Source organism: Microcebus murinus, chromosome 13, assembly GCF_040939455.1.
Source record: "Microcebus murinus isolate Inina chromosome 13, M.murinus_Inina_mat1.0, whole genome shotgun sequence".
NCBI classification, from domain to species: Eukaryota; Metazoa; Chordata; class Mammalia; order Primates; family Cheirogaleidae; genus Microcebus; species Microcebus murinus.
The window spans coordinates 21,373,167-21,388,046 of NC_134116.1; the positions used below are offsets into that span (position 1 = coordinate 21,373,167).

At 37.2% G+C, this 14,880-nt stretch overlaps 1 protein-coding gene across 2 annotated transcripts in view; it reads left to right on the forward strand.

Annotated features, from left to right (window-relative positions):
- ABCC4 (ATP binding cassette subfamily C member 4 (PEL blood group)) overlaps positions 1-8,751 on the forward strand; it is a 248,599-nt gene extending 239,848 nt beyond the window's left edge. For both annotated transcript variants that reach the window (XM_012769743.3, XM_012769744.3), the window contains one exon: positions 6,952-8,751. In XM_012769743.3, coding sequence (XP_012625197.2) covers positions 6,952-7,059 — 108 coding nt within the window. In that variant the 3' untranslated portion in view covers positions 7,060-8,751. The remainder of the gene's footprint in view (positions 1-6,951) is intronic.
- The last annotated feature ends 6,129 nt before the right edge of the window (positions 8,752-14,880 follow it).

Below are 14,880 nucleotides of genomic sequence, written 5' to 3' on the forward strand. Positions count from 1 at the left end.
AACAAGGGCCCATAACAAAGGCCCTTCCCTGATAAAGCAGACTTAATTGAGGTTTTTAACGTTCCTTTGTTCCTAATTATAACAGAACATAGCAACCTGTGAAATAGCCAGATGTGACTCGAAAGTTATGAAATCCTGACATCCGAGGTTCTAGAAAGCTGGCCCTGTTTGGGCAGGTGCAAGAGTAGCCTCGTATAAGGCACCCAGGGTCTCTGAGGCTCTGGGTCCTCGTGTGTAGTGCAGGGACTGTGGAAGTGCCCCGGCTTCTTCACAGCCACAGGTTTTAGATGAGGTCGTATATGTCCAAGTGCTTTCAAGACTATAAAGTGTTCTGCAGATGTGAGCAGATTCTAATTATTGATGATAAAAGTGTGATTATTTTTTAAAAGGCTATAGAGTGGACCCTTACTCCCAATAATAACAAAAGAAGTATCCAAAGTTCTTCTAAGTAGCTTTAGAGACTCTAAATAATTTAAAAAAAAATTGGAGGGGGGGGTTTGAGACAGGGTCTTGCTCTGTCACCCACACTAAAGTGCAGTGGCATCTTCTTAGCTCACACCAACCTCAAACTCCTGGGCTCAATCAATCCTTCTGCCTCAGCCTCCCAAGTAGCTGGGACTACAGGCACATGCCACCACACTGGCTACTTTTTCTATTTTTAATAGAGATAGGGTCTTGTTCTTGCTCAGGTGAGTCTCAAACTCCTGAGCTCAAGCAATCGTCCCACCTTGGCCTCCCAGAGTGCTAGAATTACAGATGTGAGCCACTGCACCCAGTCCAAAATTATTTTTAATAGCTTAATAGGTGATGCATACTGATGCTACAAAATGAAAAAAAAAAACTATACGGTTTTGGTGTTTTTTTTAACTTTTATAAGTAAAAAGTCTCTTTTCCATTCCTATCTCCCATCGTGCAGTTCCTTCACCAGGATGGAGCCCTGACACTACCTTTTACAGTTTTGTTGATCATATTCAGTGCCTAAACAAGAACATGTGCTTATATGGCCTTTCTGTTTTTTAAGCACAAATTTTATCTATTTTTTTACTTTATTTCATTTAATATTATGTTTCAGATGGTAGTAGTATATATAGTTTTCTCATTGTTTAATGGCTACCCAATATGTATACATCCTCCAATCTCTATATTCCAGTTTTACCTTTCAATTAAATTAGCTAGCTATTATGTTTTTATGTTTTTCCCCCAAAGAATGAGCTGTCAGATTTATTTACAAGTTCTTATATTCTGTTTTGCAGTTGATAATTTCTGCTTTTGTCTTTATTCATTCCTCCCTTTTTTGGCTTATTTAGTTGTTGCTTACTTCTTAAGTGCATTTGTATTCATTCTTCCTTATTAATATAAATATTTTTAAAACTGCAAATTTTCCTCTGAATACTGCTTTAACTATATCCGATAGGTTCTGATATATAGTGGCTTTCATCATAGTTCATTTTATATGTACATATTCTGCAATTTTGGTTTTGATTTTTCTTTTGGGATTAGAAATTATTTAAAAGAGAGGTTTTTTTAAAAACATTTTGTGATAGGGTTTCTTTTCTATTTTAGTCATCGGTTTTACTCATTGCAATGTTGTCTGTACTGTATCTACCCATTTGGAATTTATTAATACTTTTTTGTTTCCTAGTATATAAGCAATTTTTGATCATTGTTCTTTGGGCATTAAAAATATGGAGTGTTGTCTGTTTAAGGCATAGAGTTAGGTCTGCTAAGTTTTAGTTAGGTCTGCTTTATTAATTACATTATTCAGGTCTTTTCTTATTTATATTAGTCTATTTGACATGACTTGGGTCTAGAAAGGTGAATTAGTGTCATACTGTACGTGTTTTCTCTTTATAGTTCTGACATTTTCTTTTGGTAAATTTTGATGCTGTGATTTTCATTTCTTGGATTTCTACTATGAATTATATTTTCTACCATTTTAATGTGCCTTTCCTTGATTGACTTAATGTTCTTGGCCCTGAGTACAAGCCAATTCAAAACTAACATTGAGTTCCCTGCTTTCACTTTGTTTTCATTTGCCCAGCATGTCTTTGCTTGTCTTTGAATATCCAAAGTTTTGTCACTGGATATGGCATCTAGTTAGGTTTTGCTCTGCGATGTAATCTTAGCCCTTTTTAAACAGGTGAGTTTAGTCCATTTACATTCATTGTGATTATAGGTATGTTTTATCTTAGTACTGTCATGTTTGATGCTTTCAGTTTTTTGTGGTTTTTTCCTTATCTTTTAATTTATAATTGGTGATTTTTTTGGTTTTTGCTTATGGTTTTTATGTGTTCTTTTAGTTTCTTCTGAATGCTCTGTTTCTTTATTAGTATTTACTCCCCATTATAAACAATGACAAGTACAAGTAAACTTCTCTGTCTCCATTCTGCCACCAAATTTTAGTTTAGTTTTTCTCCTACTGTTTGCTTTCAACCCTCAATTATTCTTAAACTTCTACTTGAATGTTTTAAATGATACCTTCTCCATCTCTTAGCTAAAGTTTATCATCTAGTAATTTTAAAACTTCAGTGAATCTGAGAAATCCATTTAGGCCATTATGACCAGTGTGTTAGAAGAAGTGAAATAGGAAAGAATGGGATGGGATGGAGGGAGCAGAACAATGTATCTTTTATAGTAATAGTAAATATTTCATGATACTCTTTTCAATATAGATACAGATATAGCTAGTAGATGTGTTCTGAGTCTCAATGTAAAGTGAAATGTATTTATTATCGTGAGTGACTGAAAAAAAGTTTGCAAAACAGTGCTCTACATCATCTTAAAGGAGGGTTCATTGGAGCTAGAAGAAGGATTATTGCATGTCTGAAATCTTTGTCTTCTGCCTCTGTAATTTAAATTTGCTGGTTATAAATTCTTGGATCATACTGTCTTTCACTTTAGTATGTTGTAATCTTTGCTCTGAAGTCTTCTAGTGTTGTCTATTCATATGGAGAAGTCTAAGGCAACATTAGACTTAAATTGATCTTTTTTCTCCAAGAGGTCATTAGTTTTTCCTAGGACACATGCTTGTGTGCTCTTGGACTTAAGGCTCAAGTTTTCCTTTGTCTCTGGAAGTTTGTGTAATTTTTATCTTTGACATTTTTTTTTTATTTGATTGCATTGACCTCTTCACAAATATACATCATTTATATGTTGTACGTCCTTTGTCTATTTTATAAAACTATTTTTCTCTGTAATTCTTTTTAGTTCTTTATTAATTTACAGTTACTTGCATGCTTGCCCAGTCTTGTTCCCCAGGTCTCATGCTGTTTTTTCAGCAGTGGCTAATCTTTGTGCTTCCTTCTGTAGAATATTTTTTTGATATTTTCATTTTTCTCTTCTATTTTATTTTGGCCACTGTCAACTCATATTTCAGCATCTTCTGTTGTATTTGCCATGTTTTTTTTCTGTATTCTTCTATCTCTGTTATGTATAGGTTGATTGTTCTGCTACATTTCCTTTGAATGTATTTTTTTTAATATAATTTTCATCTGCTCAGTATCTGTCATGTGTTTATCTTATTCCTTTCCTTACTTTTTGTTCATATATTTTACAGATCCTATACCACTTTTTAAAAGTTATTATTCCTACTCCTCACCCATGAACAAAAGAGTTTTTCCTTGACCAGATGGCTGAAGGGTGGTTGTTTCTAGGGCATTGTTTCAGGCTAAAGAAAATTCTCCCTGCTTAATACAGAAGTACCTTATGACCCAGGGAGAGGGAGAGAGAAAGAAATTGAGAATGCCTGTTTGTTTAGCCTTTCTTCCTCCTGAGCCTACAGAGATGGACAGACAGTTACAGTGCTACATTTCAGAATCTCTCTTCTCCTAGGGCCTCACCAATGTACATTCTTCAGGTAAATATGTTTCTGTGTGATTCCTTATTGACACACCTTTGAGTTCTGTTAATTGAAGAACTGAGCTCTCCTGTGTGCCAAAGTCTGCTCCAGTTGCAACTGGATCCAAATCGGGCCAGGACAAGACAGGGAGAGGATGCCTATGGGAATCATAAGTAATAAAGAACTTCAGATGACTCCTGATTTTATCAAAGATTGGATTTATGTTTTTATTTCTCAGTATCTTTGGTGATCATTGTCATTTCTGAAAGGATAAGGAGAGAGAAAATTCATTATTATCTTAAAAGTTAAAGTCCTTTCTAACTCTCCATTACTCCTTAACCATGACAATATACATACCAATTATGGACACCAAAATTATACCTGCTTTAAAGATGGTGAATTTGAGGCCTTGAGAGTTACTGTGATTGAACGAGGGCCATACAGGTCAGTAAGAATGACAATGACAGAGTCTTGAGCCAAAATTCAACACATTGCACGGTGTCTTATGAATACAATGTAAATAAAGCCCAGTTGCTCTCCTTTGTTCATGCAAGGGAGCTTTTATTGCTCTGTTGCCTTTACTGAGATCTAATGTCATTATGGTGGCTTTGTTAATGAGCCAGGAGTTTAAAAACCGAACTTAGCTTTAACCTACATTTGAGGAGCTATAGTGATCCAAACCCAAGAGGAGGGAGAGGGACAAGGTTCCCAGCACTCTTTTGGCATTGTCTCTTTTAAGCTTCATAGCCCTCTGATCTGGCATTACTCTCTCTTTTGACACATGAAGAAACAGAGGCAGAAGAGCGTAGGTAACTTCCCAAAGCCCCCAGTTAGCATGTGGTGATGCTCCAACTTCTGTAAACTTTCAACTGTACCTTTCTGCCTCCCAGGAAACCGTATTCACTCAGTGAAAGTTGTCTCAACCACAGCTTTGGGGTTCTGTAAAGATAAAATCAAAAGATCCACAAAAGGGACTGCTAGATGCTTTGTTTTCCTCTTTCAAGCCAGGTGATGCTGCTACTTTCCATGTACTAAGGGGCCACTTCTCTAAATCACACCCAACACTTAACTCGGCATGTTTTCAACCTTCAGTTTGTAGCCATTAATTAGTTGCTATGAGGCAAGTCATTGTTATTTCGTCCTACAGATGAGGCAGCCAGCATGGAAGGTGGTAATTTTTCTAGGATCAGCAATGAGTCTCAGGAGAGAGCTGAGACTGGACCTCTCTATCCCAGGCTTAGCCTATGACCCTGCTAAAGATCGCTTAGTCATTTCAATTCCCTCTGGGGGATGGACATGCCTGAAGCTCTGATTTGGGCGCGCAAAGGCAATATATGTGACGTAAACATTTGCACCCCCGCAAGATGCTGAAATAAAAAAAGATTTCAATTCCCCCTTCATCATCTGTGCTGTTCAAAAAGATGCTTTATCTCACCTGTAGTGTTATCCATAGTATATCATAGAACATGATAACAGATGAAAAAAAGAAAGGTCAAATCAAAGATTATGTACACAGGAAGCTTGTTTTCAACAAAGTATTTCAGACCATGAAACTAAGACCATTTTGTTTAAAAAATTGCTAATAACATTTTCTTTGTAAAGAATTACATTGAGAGGGTTATGGGGAAAGAACTGGCTTGTTCTGGGAAGATTATAAAGCAGTAGAAAGTGATGTATATGTCCATTTGACCTTTTGGCTGTTTTTAGTTTCACTAAGAAATAGCTTTTTTTGGAGTGCATAAATCTATAACCACATAAAATATGGCTAGCTTAAAAAAGTGGGGGAGGGAGATTATATGAAATTACTCCCCCCAAAAAGTCTTATTTTTGCATACTTGCATTATAATGGAAATAGCTTCAGATTTCATCCAAGCATTATTGGACAATTTATTTGCTCCTTAAGTGACATTTTAATGTATAGTGTTTTACATGTAATGATGTTTTTGGAGTAACAAGTATGCAAGCAATGAGAGAAAAAGGAAACACACTTAATATGTAGGTAGGTGTCTCGTCTTTGTACGTGAAGCCCATTATCTCCAAATGATAACTTTGTTTGACAGTACCCACAAATATATTCGGAGCCAGGTTTTATAAAATCGATCCAGAATCATATGACTAAGAGGCCCAGCTGATGACATGTGTCAGCCTCAGATAGATGGTACATTTTCTGTTTTAAAGACTCAAACAAAACTTTTCACATTCTTCTTTGAAAAAAAAAAAATTACATTTGAAGTCCTTTTTCACCCAAACACATTTTGAGATAAGAGCTCACAAGTCTTGACATTATTTCATTTTGTTATGCGCATCTGTCAGGGAACCAAGATACGATACAGCTACTAAAAACTGATGATTGTGGAACAGAGAAACTTGACAGCATTTCATTTCCTTTATGTTCTGATTATACATTTATCAGGAAACCTGTATCTCTTCCAGTTCAGCTAGAAATTGGTAGAATTCAGGAACTCAAAGGCTTGGCAAAGAACTGTCCTATTATTTGGTATCATCTTACATTTTAGAGAAGTTGCTTGGTTGAGTCATTGTGAAAGCTTTTGCTTCTCTTTTCATTATCGTGGGCCACTATCCACAGACCACATTTCTATAGGCCCTATAACTGCTTTGCCGCACAAATTAAACGCCAGGATATTTCATATATACACGCCTGCGTTTCAATGCTTGTCAATCAGAGTTTATAAAATATAGGGATTACAACTTGATATTAACATCCCAATCTATTGTGCTCATTTTGTGTGTGAAAATGAGAAACCCTCGTGCAGACACTAGATTTCCCCAGCCTCTTTGTCGCCCTGTTTTTAATTCATCTCCAGGTTTTGAATCAGTAAAATGATTTTGCTTATCAATTTAATGTAGTGATAAAACATATCCGTGCATCAGAGTGATCAAAACTAAAGTGGCTCTACAGGTTGTTTGGCATTCAGCACAGCGCGGCTGAGGGTTTTAGGGGGGCTAATTCCTCCATAGAATATATACATCCCCGTTTTTTAATTGTGCTTCACAGGAAGAAGTGGACATAAAACTGCACACTGTTATAGGAAGGAAGACTTTAATACTTTTAAACATGTTCTTTTTATGCTTGCCTATTTTTTTTTGAACAGGTATACTTCAGAAGGAATTATCCAGATATCGCCCAGACCAACCATGTGGTAATGAACACTTCCAATGGACAGCCCTCAGCCTTCACTATTTTTGAGACGGCACTGTGATTCTACCAAGATCACGCCTATTCCGGAGGCATTTTCTAATAGTTTTTGCACTACGTAAACTGCATTGTAATTTTATACTCGATCAACAAATATTTGTACATATATGATGTTAGTTCATTTGGATTTTCCCGCTGACTTCATCCAGTGACATCAAGCTCTAACAAAATGGTTTATTTTTATTTAAATGTTGTTGGTTTTTTAAAAATCCAAATCAGAGGTGCAGGCCACCAACAAAAGGTGTCTACCGGGTTTTGTGCCTTAAGAAACTCCAGAGCCAAAGCTCCTTTTTAAGGAATAGGACAAAATTGGCACAGGTTTGGGTTTGTGTGTGTGTGTGTTACTACCCTCAAAATTACATGTTAATTTCCAGTGGTATCAGGGATTCTATTTACTTGAAGACTGTGTGAAGTTGCCATTTTGTCTCACCATTTTCTTTTTCATAAGTGGGATCCATTATTTCCCCCAAAGGCCTCTAGTTATTATAAAATAGTACAGATAAAATCAACAGGCAAAACAAAAAATATACTTTAGTTAAGTGACATCATAGTAGGGCAAATCTCTCCCCCCCCCCGCACATTCGTACCAAAAATATATATGGTTAAAGTGTAGAAGAACAATATTTTATCATATGTTCTAAAAAAGAAAGAAGGAATTATAATACTGTCTCAAAGTGGGAGGTAATTTGATACTGAAGGACACAAGTGTGACCATCCCTCATTTTTTAGATTTTTGAGATTCTGACATGGTAACTGTGTTGCAGTTTTGGACTCAGCGTGGTGATACTTTCCACAAATGCCAAACCTCTAACTGTAATTCCTGAAATATGTGGAATTATTCTTACTGGAGTTCTGGGCTACGGAAGGTTAACCCTCTATAAACTGTAAGCCTTCGGTTTGGCCTTTATTGACATCCTTGCTAAATTTTATGGGCTTTCCTAACTTGGTGAGACAAACTGAGAAAAGCATTGACCGTAATTTTGCAGTATGTTCTCGGGATGCATCCAGAAGGTTCATTTTCATGAGCCTGTCCAGGTTAGTTTACTCAGGACCACTAATAGCAGTTTCTTCAGAGTTTCTGATTAGTGAATCAACAAACCACAAAACTTCCTGGGACCTGGTGTACTTTTTTGAACTATGAGTCTTCACTTTTTCTTGATGGTGGTGGCTGTGGTATATTAAGTTCGCTTTACTAAAGGTTTTATTTACTGTCATGGTTTAAGGTGGATTCGAATGACCTCTCAGAATAAGGTGTAACCACCCTCAAATCGCATATACATGCACACGTGGACACATATATGTGCCGTGATGTGTGGTAGGCTTTTGAGAAGCAGATGTTTTATGGAACGAACCCTTAAAAAGCACATACAAGCTAACTACCAAAACACATTGAGTGTAGTAGCTATTCAACTCTTTGTATTTAGAAATATGGTTACCGTTCAGTTGAATAAACCACACACAATAAGATATTTGTTAATAAGTCATGGTTAGTATTTTAGGCAACTGAAATGACAACAGTGATAAATATGAGGTTTGTTCATACATTAGATATATTTGAAATGTGTGTATGTTTATTTGATCTTTAGAGGATAAAAGCTGTCATATAAACGTGTTTCTATTTCATTTGTTTTAACATTTATAGAATTTTTTAATGAAGCAAAATTCAGTTGAAATAAATGACAATTTTTTATCTCCATTCAGAGATCTGTACTTTTCTTCTTAGAGGCTCATCCTGAGTGACGAAAGCCAATGAGTTCTCCTGAGATAAAAAAAATTAGGAGCTCATAACTTTCATTATTAACTGGTTGTCTTGGTTAATTGGGTGTACCAAATATTCTAAGCAGATTTCAGTGTGTTTCAGTCAGATTGAAGCAGTTACTGTTTAAGCAAGTCCAGGAAGGGGGAGGGTATTAGCTTATGCCTCAGGCTTGAACAGTATTAAATGGTCGTGGTTTTTGGTTGTGTCTTTGTTTTTTAAGATGTCTTTGTCCAAAACTAATAAGAAACATCTATTGCTGCTACACTTAAAACACTATAGAATATTGGTTCTCAAAGTGTGGTCCCTGGACCAGCAGCATAGCATAAACTGGGAACTTGTTAGACATCAGATTTTTGTGCCTCACCCCAGATCTACTGAGTCAGAAACTCTAATGGTGGGGACCAGTAATCTGTGTTGTAAAAACCCTTGAGGGTGATTCTCATGTAGGCTAAAGTCTGAGAACCAACACCATAGAATGTAAAGAACTCCTAAAACTCGTTAAGAAACACACAGAAAGCCCAGTTAAGATAAATGGACAAGAGACTTGAATAGGTACTTTAGTAAAGAATGTCCAATGGCCAATAATTTGAAAAGGTGTTCACTGATGTTAGTTACTGGAAAAATGCAAATTAAAGCCACAATGAGATGCCACTAACTACCCACTAGAAATAACAAAAGTTTAAAGATTGAGAATATCAATCATGTGCCAATTAAACAATAGGAATTGTTACTGCAGTGTGTCTATTTAAAAAAAGTATATTGAAAAACCTACTTTGGAAAACAATTTGACAGCATTTTTTCAAACTGTAGATAGACCCTGTGATCCATTAATGCTACTCCAAGTGTGTCCACGTGCACCAAGAGATGTTTCCAAGGATGTTCCTAGAAACATAATTCCTAATATCCCAAACTGGAAATAATCTGATGCACATCAACAGCAGAAAGAAAGCAAACTATGTGGTAGTGGAATAACAGCAAGGAAAGCAATTAAACCACATGAGCAATACACATGAAGCTCAAAACCGTAATATTGTTCCAAAGAAGCCTGACCCAAAAGAATACTTATGATTCTATTTATACAAAATTCAAAAATAGTTACCACTAGACTCTAGGGTGCAAAATCAGCACCATGTACAGCCTTGGGGAAGTGGAAACAGTTAGTAACTGGGAGAAATATGAGAAATACAAGGGTTCTGCTTTAAATTTTTGTTGTTGTTTGGTAGGGTGGTAGTTCCATCAGTATCCATTGGGCACTTTTATGTGTCATCCTTCACAACTGAGTTAATTAAAAAAAAAGTTCTTGGCCTTGGTTTTCTTTTAGAATCTCAAATTCAGTGCCTTAATCTTCTAAAAGTGAATAATCTACACATAGGAAGTTGTTTCTGCTGAGTTCTTAAAATATGAGGCTGGTCAAGGACAATTTTATGGCCTATCACAGAGAAAGCACTGAAAGCTTTCGTTACATAAGGGGCCAAGGTCTGTGTTTTCTCTAACCATTTAATAAAATAAATCTCACTTTCTCTTTAGTTCTAGGATAAGTACAAAAATAAGGCACTATGAGGTTTTTCTGGATTCTGTTTTTTAAACCACTTTAATGAGGCATAAATAACATACAAAAAGTTGTACATATTTCATGTGTATATCTTGACGAGTTTGGAGATAAGTGTACACCCGTGAAACTATCACCATAATCAATACCATCAGCCTATCCATTGCCCCCAGAAGTTTTCACCTGCTCTTGTTTTATTTTTTAATCTCCATTATACCTGTGATCTGAAGAATAGAAGAAGAAGGTCCATGTAGGGGAAATATCCTCATTATCCTTATTCTGTAAAATCAGCACAGTTTCATTTCTTCTAGGAAGTGATCATAAGACCAGTCTTAAGATTGGGTCGCTGTTGTGTATTTCTGTGATGCTCTGAGCACCCCTAATGTGTACACGGAGTCATAGCAGTGTACTGTTTAATGCCCTGTTTTCACCATTGTGAGATTCTGAATTTTTAAACAAAGGACCCTGCTTTTTCATTTTGCGCTGAGTCCTGTAAATTATGTAGCCTGTCCTGATTATAAGTGTGTGCGGGTCTCTTTCTTCACTAAACCATGAGCTTCTGAGGACTTGGACCATGCCCTGTTCATATTTTAATCTACGTCTTCTAGCACAGTGTCAAATTGTGGATGCTCAATGAATGTTTGCTGAGTGAATGAATAAGCACTGAGAATAAACCTTCCTTCTAAGCTTTTTAATACTGAAATATTAAGAGGCAGCCTGGGGTAACAGGAAGAGCCCTGGTTTGGAGGTCAGTCACCCAGATCTGGCTACCAGTTCCGTGTCTGCCACTCACTAGCAATGTAGGATGGCCGAAGAATTTACTATCCAAAGAGGGACCCTTGAGAGTGAAAGGAAAGCACTAACTAGCCAAGGTGGCCTGGCAATAAACTGGGACTGTCCTTGACACATTGGGGTATGGCCACCCTATAGCCATGAAACCCTGGTTACATGCTTGGGCAGGATTCTATTTCTGTGGGCCTTGGCCTCTTCATCTGTAGAATGGATATGGTTCCTGACCTTGCACAGTTGCTTTGGTTGGGATAGTTGATGGACCAAGAGCATCTATGGAAAAAAGGATGGAATCCAGAAGGGAAAACATTGACCTTGGACAGGAAAAAGGTAGCCACTTCCACCAAGAGAGGAGAACAAGACAGGTGTAGATGAAGGCAGGTTTGTAAAATATAGATGGTATATTTGAGAAGGTTTTCACCTGATACCCTAAACCGAACTATTGTTACTTTATAGTTCCAGTGAACAAGCATATACGCAAGGAGAACCACAAGCTCTGGGTTCAAATCCTGGCTCCTCCGTGCAGTGGCTGCCTGGATTTGAATCCAGGTTCCACAACCTGCTAATTGTTGGCCCTTGACGTTGGGAAGCACACTATGCGTCAGTTTCTTTCTCTTTGTAAAATTAAGATTAAGAGATGAAACAGGAATCACATGCTTTATAGCAGTGACACTCAAAGCAAGGTCTGTCAGTCCATGAGCTGTCTGTAACCAGTCCACAATAAGGACAGGAATCTCAGTAAAGCATATGGAAACTTCTGTATCCTTTTGACATTGCCACAACATCCAAATTCATGACTGGTGGCCTCCTTTTGAGCAGACAAGAGACCAGTTTGTTGAACTGGGATGGTGAGACGTGTGGGGCACATGCTGCATGCTAGCCATCCACAGAACCACTTGCTAGTTTGCAATGGACTGAAGATTGAAAATAATTAAATAAAACCAATTCCTAACCCCACAGAGTTGAGAAGCACTGCATTGGAACAATGCCAGGTATATGGTTAGATCTCCATAAACACTAGCCTCCTTATTAATCAGGGAAAAGTCATCCCATGACCTTTACATTTAAAATTAGGCCACAAAGGCTTTCAAAATGTACATTAGTAATATTTTTAAATAGCATTAAAAGCTAAAATTCTGCTCAAGGTTAGAGATTTTTTTTAAAGCCTAAAAATATTTTAAAAGCAAAATGATACTGTGCATATGTTTACACCAACTATATTCTTAAATTGACAGCATGATAATGATGTTCAAGACAGTAGATAAGAACACATCAGGCCACTTGTAAAAGTGGAGAATATATGGGTTTATGTACAGGCTGTTGATTTTCCTTTAAAAACAGAAAGAATGTGGATTAACTGAGCTTTCGCTTTTTAAATTTAATCTTCTAAGGAAAATAGCCCCATAGTTCAAAAACTAAAACAGCAGTGTATGTTGAAAACATATTTATTTAAATTTAGAACTAAAAAATAATAAAAGGATTAACATGTCCTGGCTCTGTGAGATCTCCATTTATACCCCAGGCTCATCTAACTTGCCATAGGGGTCAACATTAGCCTTATACAATTTTTCAAGAAGAACCAAGACCAAGACTTAGATACACTAAGAATATTTTACAGAAAGCTTACATTGTGGTAAGTTCTGGCTAAATTCATGTCTTTCACTCAGCAACTGTGCTCATAAAACTAACCAATTCGTAATTACCCATCACAATAGATGGATGTCTTAGGTATTGCAAAACAGTGTTTGATGCAAAAGTTAATCATATTTGATTTTGAGGGTATTATGTGAAAAACCTTTCTAAAATTAAATTTTGTAGACTCCTTAGACAAAAATTAAAATGAGTCTTTATGAGACAGTTTATATCACCTTGAAGCATTTTAAGTAAAAAAGGAACAGGATTGAGGATTTTTAAATTTCATAACAATGAATTAAAAGTAACCCATAAATCCATGTTGATTCCAATAAGATGGATAGATGATAGAGACTAGATAGACAGATGGGTAGGTAGGTAGATATGTAGGTAAGTAGGTGGATGGATGGCTAGATGGACAAATGAAATGGAAAGGTCTTTTTGCAGTAGAATGTCAGCTGATAAATGTAGAAAGATTGACACAAAAGGTACCATATTGAAGCCATTATTGTCATAATAAATAAGACCAAATTCAACATTGGCTACTAAATGAATATAGAGTGAATGTCTGGGAGAGAACAGTGCATTTGCATGGACGGAAAGTATCTTCCCACATTAAGTAATAAGGAGGAAATTATATCTACAGTAGAAAACTCTGGTAGACACCATCCTAGCGAAGTGACCAGAGTTAGCATCAACAATAATGGGACCAACTGACAGCCTGTCTCTTGTGTGACAATGACAATGACATATCACTTCTGTGATATTCCTGCCCACCCCTCAAAAAATCAAAACCTGGATCAAATCAACAGAGAAACCCAAACTGAGGGCATTCTACAAAACAACTGGCCTGTACAGTATAATAAAAATTATCATGGGCAGGCGAGGTGGCTCACGCCTGTAATCCTAGCACTATGGGAGGCCGAGGCGGGTGGATTGCTCGAGGTCAGGAGTTCGAAACCAGCCTGAGCAAGAGCGAGACCCCGTCTCTACCATAAATAGAAAGAAATTAATTGGCCAACTAGTATATATAGAAAAAATTAGCCAGGCATGGTGGCGCATGCCTGTAGTCCCAGCTACTTGGGAGGCTGAGGCAGGAGGATCGCGTGAGCCCAGGAGTTTGAGGTTGCTGTGAGCTAGGCTGACGCCACGGCACTCACTCTAGCCTGGGCAACAAAGTGAGACTCTGTCTAAAAAAAAAAAAATTATCAATGACCTTTAAAAGTTCAGAAAGTGTTTCAGATCAAACGTAAACTTAAAAGATGTGACAGTTAAATGCACTGTGTGAGCCTAGATCAAAATAAAATAAAACAAAAAATGTATAATTGATAATAGAGTTGTATCCATATTAAATTTCCGGAATTTACTTATCACACCACATCTTATGTAAGAAGATCCTTACTCTTAGGAAATACACATTGATGTATTGAGGTAGAAGGGTTGTGACGTCTACAACTTACTCTCAAATGGCTCAGCAAAAATGATTTTATATAATACATAGATACATATGCACACACATAGTATATGCATAAACATACAATATACACATGCACATACATATGTAACACATGTATGATCTTGCATCAGAAAACTTCCAGCTATCTGTCAGAGAGAAAGCAAACACAGGAAAAAAATGTTAAGGGAATGAACCGAAATGAAGGAGCCACAGGAGTTTGCTATATCACTATTGTACCTTTTATGTATGTTTAAACTTTCTGTCAAAACAAAAAGCTAAGAACAAACATTAAACCTTTTCACAGCTCAGCCACGGAGTAAAGAATCCACACATCTAGATAAGAGAAAGTTGCCTACCTGTGGTCTATAACAATCATCAAACAAGTTGTAACTTTGTGAGCATGGTTCACAGGGCTTCCCCCAAGCCGAAGGGCTCAGCGGTAGCTCAAGGCAGAAGCACAGACATATGCGTAGCTGCGTGGCGAGCGCATGTGGACTCGAGTGCTGCACAGGGCCTGTGGCCACTCCCTCCAGCGACAATGGAGTGAATGATACCGTCCTGGAAGTCTGGCTCCTCGGCACCTCTGCATGTGGCATCACTAGACCTCCCCAAATCACACAATGCTGTATCTTGCCTGCGT